An 18,201-nucleotide genomic window follows, 5' to 3' on the forward strand; every position below is an offset into this window, starting at 1 on the left:
ACAATCTACTGCGTTTATCTAAATAAGTTTTAGCGCATCTCAACACCAAAAATCGTGGACCCAACCAGAAGACAAGAAAATTCCTGGTTAAAGTATTGGAAGAAACTTGCCTTCGTTGAGGACTTTATGACGCAACTAACCCGCAGTTGCGTTACATGAAGAGGAAAAACACGAAAATTTCGTACCATTAGCTTGACGGCAAGGGGACTAACCCATGATATCACTGAGAATATTTTACGCCAGCACTGTGGTCGTTGGGATCTCTGAGCGGAATTCATATCAACCAGTCACAGTTGTGAATCGAACCTGGTCACCTCATTGGGGGGCGAATGCTTTATCCCCTGAGTCCTCGCTGCTCACCGAAATTGTTTTAAAGTATTTAAGTTTTCGGTTATTTTTAAATAAACTTCTACAATTGATACTATTAAATTTTGATTTTAAAACAATGTAGTAGCGTTAAGTTCAATAAAAACTTTTAGCATAAGGTTTGGCTCACAACTTTGGTACTGGTAGCATACCATTTGAGCATTATACCATTCGAAGAACTAAACATCGTGTCATTCGGTTATAAAGAGGATAACAAATTGACGTATTTGTTTTAAAATTTTAATAATTGTATGGTACTTACAGCAGGAAGAGCGAAGAATGATACAGTAAACAAAGCTGAGATGCAGGCTAGAAGTCTTCCACTCCAGGTAAGAGGAACTTTATCGCCATAGCCTATAGTCATCATAGTGACCTGAAGGAAAAAACAGAATCAACAGAAATTCCAGAATTTTTAGATTAATAGCAGATTTTACTTTTTTAGAAAAGTATAAAAATTTTCCTTTACAACAAATTTTTTTTTTAAAAATTCCTATAGACCTGCCTTATTATTTTATTTTAATGAGGGCGCAAAACAGCGGATCTTTATCGGATATGAAGCTAAATCTACGCTTTATTCTGTAGTCTTGTAATACTGAACCCAACCCAGAAGAACTTCGGATTAAGCTTTGAGATGGACATACCTTCGTAGAGTATTTTTTGAGTGAACCTAACCCGGACGGGAACAGCATACTAGTGGGCCAGCTATCATCGGGATGCGATTTTCCAATCCAGTGGCGTTCAACGATCCGCTTCCCTATTTAACTTTTTTTTTAAATTAATAAAAAAAATTTTAAAAAATGTGATACTTGACATTGTTTTAGTTCAGGTAAGAAACTTTAAAAGAAATAAAAGTGTTTATTATAATTGGGACTAACTACAGCAAAGATTAGAAATTCAAAAAAAGAGTTGTTAAAAGCAGCTGGATTGTAAATTAGTCACCGACATTCGAACCTCATTAGAATGAGAGTTCTGTAAATATTGATCTGACCCGGGTTATTACAGACCTATTTGAAACTTTTATACGGACATCTCTACAGAAAATTTTAACGTGATCCATCATGTGCATACAAAAGTGTTCTGTTATAACCACCCATAATGTGTATTTTTAGAATCCTAGTCAAAAAAGAAATAAAAACACATTAAGGTTCGCAAATTGATAGTTAAGAAAAGAAAAACCACAAACGCTATCGAAATGTATCTTATCAGTAGTGAGGAAGGAGGGGTTGAAAACATCCAAATCTGTTTGATTGTTGGAGGAAACAGATGATTCGAAAGTGACTGTTAGAAACACCTCCAAGTTTCATCAGGCAAGCAAACTAGTTTATGTTTTTAGCTTTGCTACCTCAATAGCGATTAGGTAGATTTATATAGCGTTTTTCTAGCTTAAATATTAATTTACGACCCTTAACGCACATGCGTTTTTTATTTTACTTTTTAAATGCATTGTAAAAATATATATTTTAGGTGGGAATTAAGGAATACCCTGTTAATTTCCATGTTATATAAATATTGATTAGGATTATATTTGAAAGATTCAAGGAGATTAAGGCTCTATAATTTCGAGACTACCAACAGCATGATGTCAACGAGGTCAGCATTGAGCACAGGTCTTTACTTACCAGACTAGCTGGATTCAATTGATTTGAAATTAGATGGGCTTCAAGCAGCTACAGGGAACCGAACCCAGTTCTTACCAATGGTAGCTTAGAACTTTAACCACTGAGTCGATAGGACGACGATTGCTTCATTTTGATGGTCAATGTCATGCCCTCAATATTATGAATTCTACAGATTGAATTAGGATTAGTAATTAGGCAGGCTTCAAATTGGTACAGGGAACAGAATACGGTCCATTCCAATGGTAGTGCAGTGACATAACTATTGAGTCACTGCGTAATGATTAATTTTTAATGGGTTGCTATTACCAAAGACAAGAAATGAACATATGTGTGCCCTAGTTGGAAGAAAAAAAAATCTGAACTGTACTAATTACTTCTCATTTACTTAGTAATTACGAGCGACAAAATGCTGTATTTTTTGAAGCAAATATCTATTCACTTTTTTTGTCTGAAATTACAGGACGCAGTAAAAAAATTTCGATAAAGTTATTGCACCATAGAATAGAAGTTAATTCATTTTTAGTGTTTGGGTTCATTTCCTTTTGTATGACACTAACTATCAAATATGTCATAACATAACTTAGTTTATGTATTCTTTTTTGGCTTTTTACTACGTAAAGCAAAATGCTATTTTTTGTTGCTTATAAGCAAGGAAAACGAGAGTGTTAAATAGTTAGTTTTCTCTGTATACAATCATTGTACACATAGTGTGGACTCTCGAAAGCTGGATTCCAAAAATTGTTCTCCTAGCACTCTGTTGAAAGTTTTCAGGAGTTCCGAGAATTAGAATTTGTTTTTAACTAGGAATTATGTTTATATCCAACCAGTAATGCATAATTTATTTAATATTTCTGTTGCTCACATGAACTTAATGAAAAATGCACAAAAAATAATTATTTAAAGAAAAAAAAATTGTTTTCCAATAAAATATATTGAATAAATTATATAAGGGATGTGTATTTATAAAAAAATTCATAAATATTTCTCATTGATTTTTTCAATTTAAAATAAAATGATTGAATTAAAGAATGAAGAAATACGTTTCTCTGATAACTATTCTCGACATTTATAACACCTCTTTTTTGAACACTATAACTTACTTTATTCATTTTCAGTGCATGTATACATCAAAAGCGAATTCATAGTATTAAATGATTCATTCTGATGCTTCCCAATTCTTCCCATTTTCCCGGAAGATTTTATTTTTATATTTAATGTGGTGTCCAGATTTATGGAATCACAAATAAATACGGTTTAAAAGGATATTTACCTACCATTATATTTAAATAATTTAAACATATATAAACTAGGCTTGCTAGCTCTCTGATGGTGTTTATAAATGTATATTGGTGTTTCGTAAAATTTTATCCAATAATCTCAGTTTTCTTGGCTTTACCCTACCACTAGAAAAACACCTTCATAAAAAACGTAAAAGTTGGCTGCGTTCTTCACATTAAATATTTTCAAAATAAATAGTTTTTTCTTTTAGTATACAGCTGCTTATGAACTTTTTAACTATACATGATGCTAGGGTTCCGCCAAAAGAAACTATTACTTAGGGTTCCATTGCCAAAAAAAAAAAAAAAAATTGGGTATCGTTGCAATAAAGCAATCGCTTCGGAAGGAATGGGATAGTTAAAGGATTTGCGGCTCATTGCTGAAAATTTCAATAAGCATTTGAATCTTTGCATCGCTGCGAAAGGTGACCACTTCGAAACCAATTATTTATTTATGAATAAAAATGAACTCTAATTTATTTTGTTCATTTATTTTTAATACAGTTGCATTAAAAATTGATTATTAAGCTACACTCTGTAGACAGAAGACGTTTAAGAAAGTAAATCTTCAATACATACTACACCCCACCAAAGGGCATCTGCATAAGTGGCAAAGGCTGTAGAAGGCATGTTGTCTATAATGGCATCTTTCTCAACAAGGAACATGAAGTAAGAGGAAAACACTAGACCAAGAAATCCAATATACAAAGCTGTGAACATTTCCTACAGGGAAAAAATAAATAAAATTTTATTACATTATGTTCCAACTGCGAAAGATAAATTTGACAGAAAAGGCAGCAGTTTAGTACAGAGTTGAGAAGATTGTGCGAATTCGTTTCAAATAAAGTTTAGTTTTGCGGAATCATCAGAAAGTGCAACTTATTAAAATACAGTCTTATTTGTAACAACTAAAAACTATCCTGTTGTAATATACGCCTTTTGCCTTTGTTGGTAGTTCTACATTTACTCGACAAATATAATGTCCATATTTAAAAAAAAAAGATCCTTATTTTTAATGTAAAGATTCATAGTGCAGATAAACTAATATTTCGGGCAGTGACATTTAGTCTTGGAATAAAATGACATTAATTTTGATTTATTTTTCTACTGAAAATATTTAAAATAAAATTTAGTATTACAAAACTAAGTACTCATGATACTTTTTACAAAAATTAAAAAGTCGTTAACTAATTTCAATAAAATATTTCAACAACTTTAACCCTTTGACGCAGATTGGACACCACTATCCCTTTTATATATTTTTTTCGTATCCCTTTCACATATTTTATATAGTTTAGTTTTGTGCGAAATTTTGTTCTCATGAAAAATATGTTTGCGAAGGAGTAACTTTTTTTCACGTTAGCCACGATCTGAAAATATTTTTTCATACCTGCCTATGTTCCATTATCACAGAACCTAATAATCTCCAACATCCTCCTTCCCTATCTACATGCAGCATTCGAAGAATCTGGAGAAAACGAACTCCCCTAAAAAGAATAAACAAATAAAGAATCAGACATAACAAAACAATTCAAATAAATAGCCACCAGAGTTCATTAATTTTCTATAAATAGCGCAATACATCGAAAACTTTAATTCTTACAAATAATTTTATTGTTTCACTTTATGAAAAAAAAAAGTCCAAATTGCTAAGATTTGGGCAAAATTTGATAAATTTTCTCCGTTAAATCAAATTCCAACCTTAAAGATCCTATTCCAACCAAATCACCAACCTTAAAGATCCTATTGTTGATATTAATAATTGAGGATTTTATCAAATTTCTTGTCAGTGTGGTTTATCGTATATATTTTTTTATTTTATAACAGTCTATGAACTGTCTACTCACTTTTTTGAGCCGCAGTCTTGTAATTTTGAATCCTATACAGAAGACAAGGGAAATCCAGGATCAAGAATTAGGAAAAATTTGCCTTCGTTGATGACTTTTTATTGGAATTAATCAGCATTTGCTTTACACGGAGAGGAAAATCACGAGAACCTCCCATGGTTAGTCAGATGGCAAGGGGACTCTAACCCATGATACGTCTACCACAGAGAATATTCCACGTCAGCACTGTGGTCGGAGCAAGTCGGGTGCAGAATTCGTATCGACCAACCATCGCTGGGTTCACGTCATTGGAAGGGGAATGCTCTATCCCCTGAGTCATCACGGTTCGGTCAATTGTATATTGGCCAAACTAAACGTGTCCTTAAACTTCGACTTAAAGAACTTGAAAGATATGTCTAAAATAAGGATATTAAATCTTCCATCGCCTTACATAGTTGAAATTCTAAACATAAATTTGAGTTTTCTTCTGTTAAAATCATTTAACACAGCTCTTTATCTTCCGAGTTTTATTTATGGTAATCACTCCATATTTTGAAAATTCTGATAATTTAGTTAATCTTTTGTCCCTTGGGGATATAGCGAAACCCCTTTTCGACTGTTTTTATCCTTTTTATTATTTTGCTCAAACTTTTTCCTTCATCCTAATTGGTTAAACCACTTTGCACGGGTTTACTTCTTTACTTTTCTAATGTCATTTGGTGTTTAGACACAGTAAAGTTCTTGTCTAGAAAAACGGAACTATAGTATGTCCATTTCAGTATTTCATTTTTGCTTGATTCACGTTATTTTTCACCTTGGTCAACCGAGTTGATTTTGTGAAGAGGTATAGGATACATATTAATTTAATTTTTTTTACAACTAACAAAGTATATTAGTGTATAATTATTAACGTTGACCATGATAGTAAGGTGTATGAAATAGTAACTAATTTCTTTTTCAAAGTGTAGTAAACATGGGATATGCCATTTTTACGATAGCCTGAGCGACCAGAAGTGGGATAAAAGTGATTTTAACTCCCACTGATCCTTTTACAAGGAATACACGGAATCTGATCCTTTTACAAGTTCAGTACAAGGGGAGAGAAAATATTTTAGATATTTTAAGATTACAAGATAAAAAAAAACCCTATCAAGACCTTGCATTTTGCTTTGGATAACAAATTTTTATCAAAATTCGAGCAACCATCATAGTTTTACCACTAGTGTTATCCGAATGCAACGTAGGAAAACGCTTTTAGTCGAGAAATCGACAGAAAGAAATAGAGTAAGTGAGAAACCGAGAATTGGATTCAAAATCATTATAGTGAACGATTGTGAATCTAATTCTCGATTTCTTTCTTTCTTTAAAAATTCTCGTGATTGGCAAACAGTATAGAAAAGGTGTTTCTTCCCGGTATTTAGTTTTTTTTTTAATACTAGAGGTTGAATCACCAAAATGTTTAGTTTAATATAACGGTCTTAAATATGGCCTTCAATTTAAGAATTTTTATTTCAATGTCAATTTTTTTTATTTTATTAAAAAGGCGAATTGTATTTTAAAAACGTAAAGAATTTTGAGTTAAGAACCAAAGAGATAATAAAATTAAAATTTGGGTTAAAATATTCTTTTTTACATATTTCTAGGTTAGTAAAAAACGTGAAACAATATTTTTAAATATTAAATAACGAGTACTAACACAACTTAATGTATAAAATGTAATTAAATAAAAATAGAATTTTTGTGAAGCTTATTTTGCAAATGGATTGGGTAACATATTTTACTAATTACTTTAACTTTATTAAATACTGTTTTCTTGTAGGCCAAAGATTTCCTAAACATATCTTTGATGAAAAGAAATTCGAAATCACTTAGTTTTTTTTAGTTAGAAAGAAAATATTTTTGAAAGATTTTGTCTAATCTTTTGGCTAGCTTTACAAAGAAGTCAGTTAAGACTAGATATTTTTAATAACTAATTCATTAAAAATCTTCATTTCAGTAATCGTTATCAGTATCGTCAGTAATCGTTATGTGAAGTTTTGAGAAATAAATTAGGCATTGAATAGATAGAATACAATCAATTTTTATTCCATATAAATAAATTCATAAACAAATTCTTTATCTCAAAGGAAATTATTCAACTATAAAAAATATACACTTAATCTGCTATTTTTCTACAATTGTACTTCTGAGATTTTATCAAGCTCATTGAACGTATAAGATATACGATTATGGTAACAACCTCTTTTTTATGCAAAGAAAGAATTTTCATGTTTGAACAAAGCACATTGAACCGATCATTAGATGCATAAAGAATGAGATTTAAGATTAAATTTATTGAATAGCGATTTACTTTTTAAACCGATAGGATTCTAAATAACAGCAATTTAGTCCAATAAATTTAGTTTTAAACTTTATTGAAACAATTTATTTGCACAAAAAATGCATCTTTGCAAGGAATAATGATCATTCAAGGAAAAACAAATCTGTTACATTTTTAAATCACACACCTTTTTTAAGAATACAGCTTTTCAAAAGATAGTGATATTTCAAATATTAATCTAAATCTGAGCAAATTACACATAAGTTACATTACTCAAATTCAAAATTTTTAATTAATCCGAACACATTTCTGAAATTCAATATTTAATAAAATTAACCAAACATATTTAAATCTAACACTAACTACTAATAATTCTAAATTTGATAAGCTTTTAAAATTTAAAATAAATTAAAACCAAATTATTATAGATCACTTTGTGAAGTTTCATAAATACATTTATAAATGCAATTGTCTATTTGTTTTTAATTAATCTTATTTAGAGGCATTTATTAATTTATTTCGAGGAATATGGTAAATCAAAACTAAAGAATAACTAACAAAAGTGTTAAACAGGCTAGGTGATGAAAGAAATAATTAAAATTTATTAAATTTTTATGGTTATCTTTACTGATACTTCAAAAAACTGATTCCTTTGTAAGTAAGGTAAAAATGAATGCATCATAAATGTTGTATTCATTTTCTGAGGTAATGTTATGTATTAAATTGAAAAAAACAAACAAAGTATTACTAAATTATTCATACCTTATAGCTTTTATTCCAAATGTGTACCCATCGGATCCAAGAATTATGACAAAGATACTGGATGAGATGATTATGAGATCTGTAAAAATACATTACGTTACACACTTTACAGTTTTGGGAATTATTTGACTTAGATTAGATTTTCGTTTTTGAAATTTAAAATTAGCCTGGTCGGTAGGGCGCTGGGCCCATGTCCGAGAGTTCGTGGGTTCGAACCCCGCCGGCCGTAAAGTGAATGATGCACGTTAAATCTGTCGAGTCGCAAAAGTCCATGCTCTCATAACAAATCAATACCTCTGGTTGTACTGGATTGGAGATCGATCGTTCTCTGATTCAGGTCAAAAATTACGATCTGTGGATGAATGAATGGATGTATGAATGGGTCCACCCTATAAACGGGTGTGACGTATGGTGTGGCAGAAGTCGAATTCTTGACCATAGATGGCGCCACTGGAAAAAAAATCGTACTCATTCTGCCTAAAACAGGCGTACGACAACAGCAACAACAGACATTGAGAAATTTATATCAATACTGAAAGTCATCCCTATTTATTTAACTTTTTCAATTAAAATACTCACATATTGATCTTTGCAAATAATTTTGATGGCAAAAAATTTTACAACGGAGAAATCAAAACGGTCTTTAAAACCCTTTTTTAGAAACAAACCGGAAATCGAACGGGTAATATTCGCTGAGAGTGTTAGAAAATGATTTAAAATGCACTCTTGAGGGCGAAATAGATATTTTTTTTTAAAAAATTAAAATGCTTTTTAATACATTCAATGCGATACAGAAGTCATCCGTATTTAAATTCTGTCATGAACTTTAACTCGATACATTATTTAAGAAAAAAACCTTAAAGACTGAAAAGTCCAAGAATTTAATAGCTTACCTATAATACAGATGGGTTTGGTGATGAATCTCAAGCGGCCCCAAAATCCTACATACTTTCCTCTGCATCCTGCTGACCATACTCGTGCTATGTATTCAGTGGTAAAAACAATTGCTAATATAACTTCCTGCGCAAAAGAGAAGGTGCAATAAGCATCAAATTATGCATCAAGAAAAAAGAAACTGAATCGTCAGATAACACTAATAAGCAGATAAGAAATATTAAAACTCATCTGGAATCGAGAAAGTATAAGTATCAAATTTTATGACAATTATTAAAAATAGAACTAAATCGACAGCTAACACTAATAAATAGATAACTAATAAAATTTATCTAGAACAATAGAGAAAGTGCGATAGACATCAAATTATGTATCAAGAATAAAAGTAGAACTAAATCGGCAGCTAACATTAATAAATAGATAACTAATTAAATTCATCTAGAACAATAGAGAAAGTGCTAACTTATGTATCAAGAATGAAAAAGATAAGACAGCTAATATTAAAAAATAGATAAGAAACTAACACAAAATTATTCTAGAACAAATGAGAAAGTGCGATAACATCAAATTTTAAGAATAAAAGTTGAACCGAATCGACAGCTTAGGCTGATAGGTTTCATTATTAAATAGAATATACCTCCCTGAATAAAAGGTGCGATAAGTATCTAGTTTTGTATTACGAATAAAACCAGAAATGAATAAATAGCTTGCGTTAATAAATAGATTAAATGAAATTTCATTAAAATATGCATGATGCTTTAATGGATTTTATTCAGTGTTACTAAAGTAGGACTACTTTGATTGGTTTTTAAAATTTTATTGGTGATCTCAACAATTTCCCAAACCAAATAAGACAATTGTTTCTTTTGTCCGCCCATTCAATAAATTGTCAGAGAGGCAAAAATCACATTTTGAAATTGCGAAGTTGTCCTGATTTACGGGATATAAATTTATTCCATGTTTGTTAATTCATAAAAATATTTAAAACTAATGACGTAAAATCATCCGGATGTTATCTCTGGTAAATATCAGATTTTTTTCGTATTAATCAAGATTTCAATATATATATATGTTTGATATATTACAGAATGTTCTTATGAAATAAAAAAAAACATTGAATTAAATTATCTGTGAGACTAATTAGGCTTGACTTAAATCTGCAAAGAAAATAATTCTAACGTGACTACGGTGATTAATTTAGTAAACTGAAATATCAAGGACGGAAGTTTAACGATTACTATAAATTTGTCAGTTTTCTTGATTCATGTTCATAGCATTAAAAATGTAACATTTCTCTACATTAAAAAATATCAAGGGCCGCAGCAGCCGTTTTGGGTGTTTAACTTTACATTTAGGTTTGCTACGTATAAATTAAAAGACTCAAACTTGAAAGACCGATATACAAGAATTACGTTGGAATAAAAGATTTAACATTTAATAATTAGTTTGAGAATTATTAATTTTTATGCTTGTTGGAAAAAAATATACGGGTCGTTACAGGCAAAAAAAATGCAGATACTGAGTTGAAAGGACCATATTTATATAGGATTAACTTAAGATTTTTTTACGAAATTCTAATTTTTGAGAGTTATTACAATTTTAATTACTTTTTTAGAGATTTTTTCTCATTCTTTTGTTTTACGTTTGTTAAATTCGAAAATTGTTAAATTTGTAGTAAAAGAAAATATACTGGCAGATCTACTATTGCTCGCTGAAATGCAACCACAGTGTTGAAATTTGACGTACAGCTAGAATCATTTAGAATAAACGAGAGTTTTTTTTTCGGAATTCCAATTTGTTCGAAAGTTTTATCACTTTTAAGACCTTTTTATTAATATTTTTTTCTTTAAATACTAATTGTTTACCCATTGGTGCAGAAAAATGTATCTCTTGCAATTTTTATTTCATAAATTCTCGTTTGATTTAACATGAAAGAAAGAAGGAAAGAAAGAAAATGTTGGAGAGATGCTGACTGAAAAATCTTAATATTTATATTAAAATTTTTAAAAATTCAAGGAGAGAAGATAAAGAAAAATAGTTTTCAATGCGAACTGTTATATAAGGTTATTGTTCATATTGTTAGCAGTTAAAATAACTTCTCATTTATTACTTTTTGTTTGCGACGTTTACTCTGTATTTCTAAGGTTAAATTGTTTTGGTACAGTTTATTTATTTTTCAAATCTAGTTGTCTTTTTCGTTATATGTAACATATTAACAAAATGAGTTTACATAAAAATGTAATATATTTCTGTAATAAATGATCTTTATTTAAGGGAGAGAAACAATGATGAATGAGAGGTGACCACGGGGTTGTTGAGTGGAGAAAACAGGAGGCAGAGCTGTTATTCAAAAAAAAAAAAAAAAAAAAAAAAGAAAAAAGAAAAAAAAGAAAAAGACTTTTTTAAAGAGAAGAACAATTAAGTCACCATGTGACGAAACTGATGATTTCAGATAGAATAACTGCTACGTAAAAAGGGATTAATGACTTTGCTGAAAACAACAATATTCTCATTTTTTTTTCACTAGGAATTTTTTTAAAATTATTATTTCGTTTATGAAGTTTATGTTCTATCGTGCGAGTTACTAAGCAGTTGAATACGGAAATAATTATGAAAAAAAAAGAGAAAAACTGGAAATTATTTTTAGAATTGTGGTTTGGGCCTAATCTGGATACTTGAAATTTTTCCTGGAGGTCAGCTTTAAACCGCATTTGGAATTTAATGAAGGGGTGAGCGGTTTATAACGGAGACATGTATTGACAAGTGAGGTATTGTTTCTTTGTAAGTGAGGTATTGTAATCTAATTGTGTAATCTATGTTGAATTGAATTACTCCGAAATTAAGTAGATAGAACTAATAGTTTAGTTCAATAACTTGCCATCCTCAAAATTCTTAACATAGCTTTGATTTACTAAAACAGCAATTGTTATATTTAGTGATAAGAATAATGTAACTAGGGATTATCTATTCGAGGTAAGGGATAAATGAGATAATTATCTTAATTTGATTCATATTATATTCATAGTTTCGTTTCATTTGATCAAACATATTTGATTCGTAGTTAAAACTATTATAAAATTTGTTTGATTTACATAGACCATTGAAAAATACGGAAGCACAATTTTGTTTTATCATATTTTAATTCAATAATTTTATTTGAATGTAATAGTTGATGTTATCAGGTTTGAAATCGATGCGAAATCTGTAAAAATAGTACCGGAAACGGATGAATGTATGATAGACAATTTCCGTGCAAAAGATGGTAGTCATTCTAGTCATGAGTTCAATGAGAAAAAAAAAAACAAAAAAAACAAATGAGAAATTAATAACAAAATCAATGTGAGATGACGTCACCGAATTAGTTTAAAAATTATCTAAAACCACGTGTTTGTTTTGCTTATAGTTATGCTTGTGAAACGTGCTTTTGTAAACAATTTAAAATCAATCGAAAAAAAAGTTACGTTCTTTAGTTGAAAATTGAAAATCCCCAGATTGCGGTTTTCGATTATCTTGGTGAGTGTTTCGATTATCTTAGAGTGTAATAAGTTGGGATGAATTAACTTAAAGCTTTCTTGCTTAATCTAATAACGTTAATTCATCGGGAAGGACAACAAACAAAAAAGGGTATGGGAATTTTTTTAAACTGATTTTATTGCTTCGGTATATAAAATTTAGTTTAATGTACGATTTCTTACTGTTAATAACGATTTATTGATTTACTTTGTCTTAAGCCGTATGAAGAATAGTATTTTGATAATATTAGGTGCTGGTGAATAAGATTAAAATGGGAAGCTTTTTCTTAAAATTAATCATTATTTTACAACGTTTATGTGATTTCTTTCTCAGCTATGGTAATATTACTCTAGAATGTGCATAGTTTAAATGAGATAGCATTCATACTTACTACTATATACACTGCTTCGGAATAAATAATTTGATTTTCAGCTACAGTTGATAAAACACTCAGAAGAAGTGTGCCAAGAATAGATGAATATCTATTAAAAAAAAGAAACAAAAAGTTTAAATATACAATACATCTGAAAATTAACTTTTAAATAAAATTTTAACTGTCGATTTTGTACATTAATTACTAAATGCATTTTAAATAAACATACAATAGGAATATTTTCTCCGTTTATCACTCAGCATTTAAGTAACGTGCTCAAAGGATAATATTGAAAATTGAGTTTATTTACAAAGCATTCGGATGCAGTAATACTGAGCAAAAAAGTAAAAATCTCCTAAATTTTCGAACTTGATATAACGAATAGCACTGCTAAGAGTTATGTCAGCAAAATGAAGATGAGGAAAGTTAAATCAAAGTTTACTAAGGTACTTTGGCATCGAGAATTTTTTTTATTTTTATTATTTTTTTATCAATCTTTTGAAATGTATTATTCTAAAAAAATGCTTCTACCAAATCTGCATAACATTTAATATTTATTATTCAGCAAACTGAACCGTAAGTTAATAATACCCCTATAATAATAATGAAAGAGACACTTGTTGACATTTGACATTTTTTAAAAAATTTCTGAAGAAATACTATTGGGATTAATTTTTAACTTTAGAGGTGTTTAGTTCATGCGATTTTTCACGCCTATCAATAAGATTTAAAGCTTTCAGAGGTTTGGAAGATCTACAATAAATTACGAACGAAAACAGTATTTTTGAACACCACATGCTAGAAAATCTAGCGAAAAACATGTATCGATTACTTCAGTTGTTATTATTAATAACTGCAGTAGACTTAAACTAGAGTAAGCAACTAGAGTAAACTTACTAGAGCAAACATTTATGGATATTTGGATATTTTTATAAAAATGTTTTTAACCTTCTGTTTTTTTTGCTATAACTTCATAAATATTCAATGGAACTAAACAAAATTTTTGGAGAAAAATAAAATTACAAAATTGTTGATTTAAAATTTAAAAAAAAATAGTTAAATAATTAAAAAAAAACTGTGCAAGATAAGTATTTAAGCTAGTTCTTTTATCCTCTCCTTGCGCAGAAAAAAATTTAAAAAAGTTTTTTCATAACTTTGTAGGAAATTGTATGTGGCAACTAATGATAAGCTTTATTTGAATATCTTAAAAATTTAAAAAGTTTCAAACAATTTTCTAAGTAGTTTTTGTATTTTTTAAAAGAAAGTTCAAAACCATAAGGGGTTATTCAAATTTCATCTTGTACTATTAAATAAGATTTATTAAAAATGCGACCGGCAATTTACCCCATAAAAGTGTGATTTCTTTTGCTTGTTTACTTAATTTTCATTAACATTTTAAATCTACAGTTTTGTTATTAATCTTAAATTGCTCCAAATATTTTGTTTAATTCCTTTGAATATCTATAAAGTTATGAGAGAACGTAAGGCGAAAAAATTCTTATAAAACTGTTCATATCTCCATAAATATTAACTCTAGGTTTACAAACCTTTCTGCAGTTATTAAAAACAACAACTAAAGTAATCGATACAAATTATAGGCTTATTGCTTGATTTTTCTGGCATAGGGTGTTAAAAAATACTTGTTTTTTTTCGTAATTTATTGCAGGTTTTTTAAATCTCTGAAAGCTTTTATATAAATTTGGTAGTTTAATAAGCATAAGTATAAATTTAGAAGTTTATTGTTTAAAAATGTGCAAAGATATATTGTGTAAAGATTGTATTACTATGGTGATAAACTCAGTAACGTTTAAAAAAAATAGAGCTTGTTTATTTTAATTTAATATTTCCATTTTTCAATGCATACAATGCTTATGTAAAGTATGTATAAATTCTCCTATTTCATACTTCGCGTAAATAAAAACGACATTTTGCTAAAACCTTCCTAACCCATGGTACGGTTAAAATAATTTTTTTGTAAATTTCTGAAATTGTTTATTTTGGTTTTCTTCAGGAAATTTTGTTTTCATGGGAACTTAAAATTTAAATATTTTTATTTCCTATGAGCTGCACAATTAGGCTTCCCGATGAGCAGACCTAGTGCGTTATCCAGAAGTGGCATCCACTCTTTCAGGACCACCACAATGGGTGAGATACCGATGTATATGTATAGATGTATATTTAAATATATACATTAAGAAATACAAAAGTTTTGACATATTTTTATTAGACGTAGAATAAGGCCAATCCTAATAAGGAGAGAATATTCATGTTCAACAAGAGACACTGTCTAAAGGGAAAAACATGCAACTATCGAAACACAGACAAAAACATGAGTAAAAAATCTATGAGATTTCAAGACGCTATTTGATTCACAAAGAACAAAATGTTTTAATAAGCTTGTATCAGTTATACATAATTACATAACACTTATAAATGAATGGAAAAACGGAAATTTCGAAATTATCTAGGCCGTTGTTTCTTGTTTCCTCTATTTTTTAAAAAGAGATATCTTGTTTTAGTTTTTGCCTCAAATAAATAAATTGTAAATTGAAAGCACGTAATACTGCCGCATCACCATTACAAGTTTTTCAAATATACTAATTGTGATATATAAATCTTTCTATATTGTCTTTTAATTTAGTTTCGGTATGAAAGGAGGTTTCTGAGTATTTTTAAAATACTGGTCAGGGAATTTAACATAGGCGATTCAAAATAACCTGAATAACTTTTTATCCAGATATGGAAATTTCTAGATAGATGTTGTAGCCATCTTGGTTAAATCACAAAAATGTGTAAGGGATGAAATTGACCTGACTATACATTTATTTTACTTGCTCTTGAAACTTTCTCGATATAAATACCAGTTTATGTCAGTTATGTTATGTTATGTTATGTATTATGTATGCACATTTCCTAATACATGAAATACAGCTATTTCTTTAGAAAGTTTGTCTTTAAACTTTAGAGCTGCGTTCGAAAACTTTAGAGCTGCGTTCGAAAACTTTAGAGCTACGCTAGAAAACTTTAGAGCTACGCTAGAAAACTTTAGAGCTACGCTAGAAAACTTTAGAGCTACGCTAGAAAACTTTAGAGCTACGCTAGAAAACTTTAGAGCTACGCTAGAAAACTTTAGAGCTACGCTAGAAAACTTTAGAGCTACGCTAGAAAACTTTAGAGCTACGCTAGAAAACTTTAGAGCTACGCTAGAAAACTTTAGAGCTACGCTAGAAAACTTTAGAGCTACGCTAGAAAACTTTAGACCTTAGTTCGAAAACCTTAGAGCTACGTTCGAAAACTTTAGAGCTACGCTAGAAATTTTTAGACCTTAGTTCGAAAACCTTAGAGCTACGTTCGAAAACTTTAGAGCTACGTTAGGAAACTATATTAAGCTAATGATCATAGTTTAATTTCGGTTCACTCATTTTATTTACATAAGTTCCAGATTTAAAAATGAACAGTTGATTTACAGAGTATGCAATTTCTTTAATACGTACAAAAGGAAAATTCAAATTTTTTGTTCTAGAATAATTTTAATAAGTCAAAAATTATATTACTTACATTGCACTGTGATACAAAATAGACTTCCATTCTTTGGGTCGCTCTAAGAAATTGTAAACTCTACCTTGGAACGTTGGTTTCACTAGTTTTCTGCCTTGTCTGAAAGCGTACACGGCCTCCCAAGGCGTCCTTCAAAAGAAAAAATTTACTCAAATAAGTAGGCTGTTGCACACAAAATTCTTATGAATGTGATTGTCTGTAACAGATTTTAAAGTAATGAATGCAGTGGGACATATTAAATAAATTTCAGTTCATGGAAAACGTACACGGTCTCCCTAAACGTTCTTTAAGTGAAAAAATTCTTACTTTAGTAGGACACACAAGGACATTTGTGGAAAACTCCTTATCATTCAGAACTTTCTTTAAAAAAGTACAAAAACTTGGAAAAAATTGGAGTTTAAAGAACTTTAAAGCTATTCAAATGGGATATTTTTCAAAACAAAATTATGGTAAAAAATTAAATGTTTTCCATGCATGCGCAGCATGAAAAGACTACTTTTAAACGCTCATATATTGCGCAATTCGGAATGAATATTTTTGAAATTTTTAAAATGATATTTGCTATCGAATGAGAATTACTAAATTTTTTTCCCTTCATTTTGCAAAATTTTGTTTAATAAATCTAAAATTAAAAAAAATTTTTTTCTTCCAGCAACAGTAAGAAAATTTAGGGCAGTTGTTATTGCTTTGAATAACCAAAGCAATCGATACAAGTTAAAAACTTATTGCTATATTTTTCTGGTATAGGGTGTTTGAAATTTTTTTTGTTATTTATTTATTTCCGGTTCTTAAAACCCCCTGAAAACTCTTAACTTTATTAAGAGAAACCGCACGACCTGAACAACTCGAAAATTGTAAAATAATTCTTAGTATTTCAGAAATTTGAAAATTTGTCAGAAACTGATCTCTACATTATTTTAGGGTAGTGCAAATTTTAGTGCTTACTTAACATTCAAACTTAGTGAGATTTTTGCAATTGCTGAAAAGAGATTTTATGTCAGGTTCCAGTTAGTTCAATTCAAAGTCCCCCAATTTTTTTTTAATATCAAATTTGTTTTGGAGCAACATCACGTAACTTATGACACTAAATAATGATTCAGCTAAATAAGATTGAAATGGTATGAATAGTTCCTTTCACATCTCGTATTTGAATATAGCGTGACTTTTTCCAGATATAGCACTGAGAAATGAAAAATAACTCAAGTCTGCAATGTTGCTGATTGTGCAATAGATCTATGGCTACTAAAGTGGAAAAAAGACGCGAGTAAACTGGAGGTAAATCCGTCTTGAGTAATGACTGAGAATCGTGCTTTTTTTTTTGCATTCTCCTCTATCTGTGGGACGTGGGCTCACGTTGAAAAATGCCAAAATCATTAGTTTTTAGTAGTGTAACTACCACTATAATAATACAGTTCCAATTCACTAGTATATATGACGCTAACTTGATTTTATCTTTGGGTACCTTTTGAAAGATGAAGGTTGACATTATCGATAACACAAACCCCCAAAAATGGTGACTTTCGGACGTGATCTGAACACATCCATCTTGATAGTAACGCCCACTTCGATTTGAACAAGTTTTCTCGCACTGTTGCTACTCAGTCTCGATCATACACCACTAGAGCTTGTACGCATTCGATTGCTAATAGCAACACAGGAGTGATCACTTACGCAACCGTGAATTTAATACAGC

At 29.7% G+C, this 18,201-nt stretch overlaps 1 protein-coding gene across 7 annotated transcripts in view; it reads right to left on the bottom strand.

The window, feature by feature from the left end:
• Positions 1–18,201, bottom strand: part of LOC107452128 (potassium voltage-gated channel subfamily KQT member 1) — a 101,071-nt gene that overhangs the window by 12,416 nt on the left and 70,454 nt on the right. For all 7 annotated transcript variants that reach the window (XM_043039156.3, XM_043039160.3, XM_087160162.1 and 4 more), the window contains 7 exons: positions 16,509–16,637; positions 12,969–13,059; positions 9,064–9,190; positions 8,171–8,249; positions 4,653–4,749; positions 3,842–3,985; positions 629–739 (listed from right to left, as the gene is read on the bottom strand). In XM_043039156.3, coding sequence (XP_042895090.2) covers positions 629–739; positions 3,842–3,985; positions 4,653–4,749; positions 8,171–8,249; positions 9,064–9,190; positions 12,969–13,059; positions 16,509–16,637 — 778 coding nt within the window. The remainder of the gene's footprint in view (positions 1–628; positions 740–3,841; positions 3,986–4,652; positions 4,750–8,170; positions 8,250–9,063; positions 9,191–12,968; positions 13,060–16,508; positions 16,638–18,201) is intronic.

This window comes from Parasteatoda tepidariorum, chromosome 1 (genome assembly GCF_982258835.1).
Source record: "Parasteatoda tepidariorum strain Cologne lab strain chromosome 1, Ptep-v5.0, whole genome shotgun sequence".
Classification (NCBI taxonomy): domain Eukaryota; kingdom Metazoa; phylum Arthropoda; class Arachnida; order Araneae; family Theridiidae; genus Parasteatoda; species Parasteatoda tepidariorum.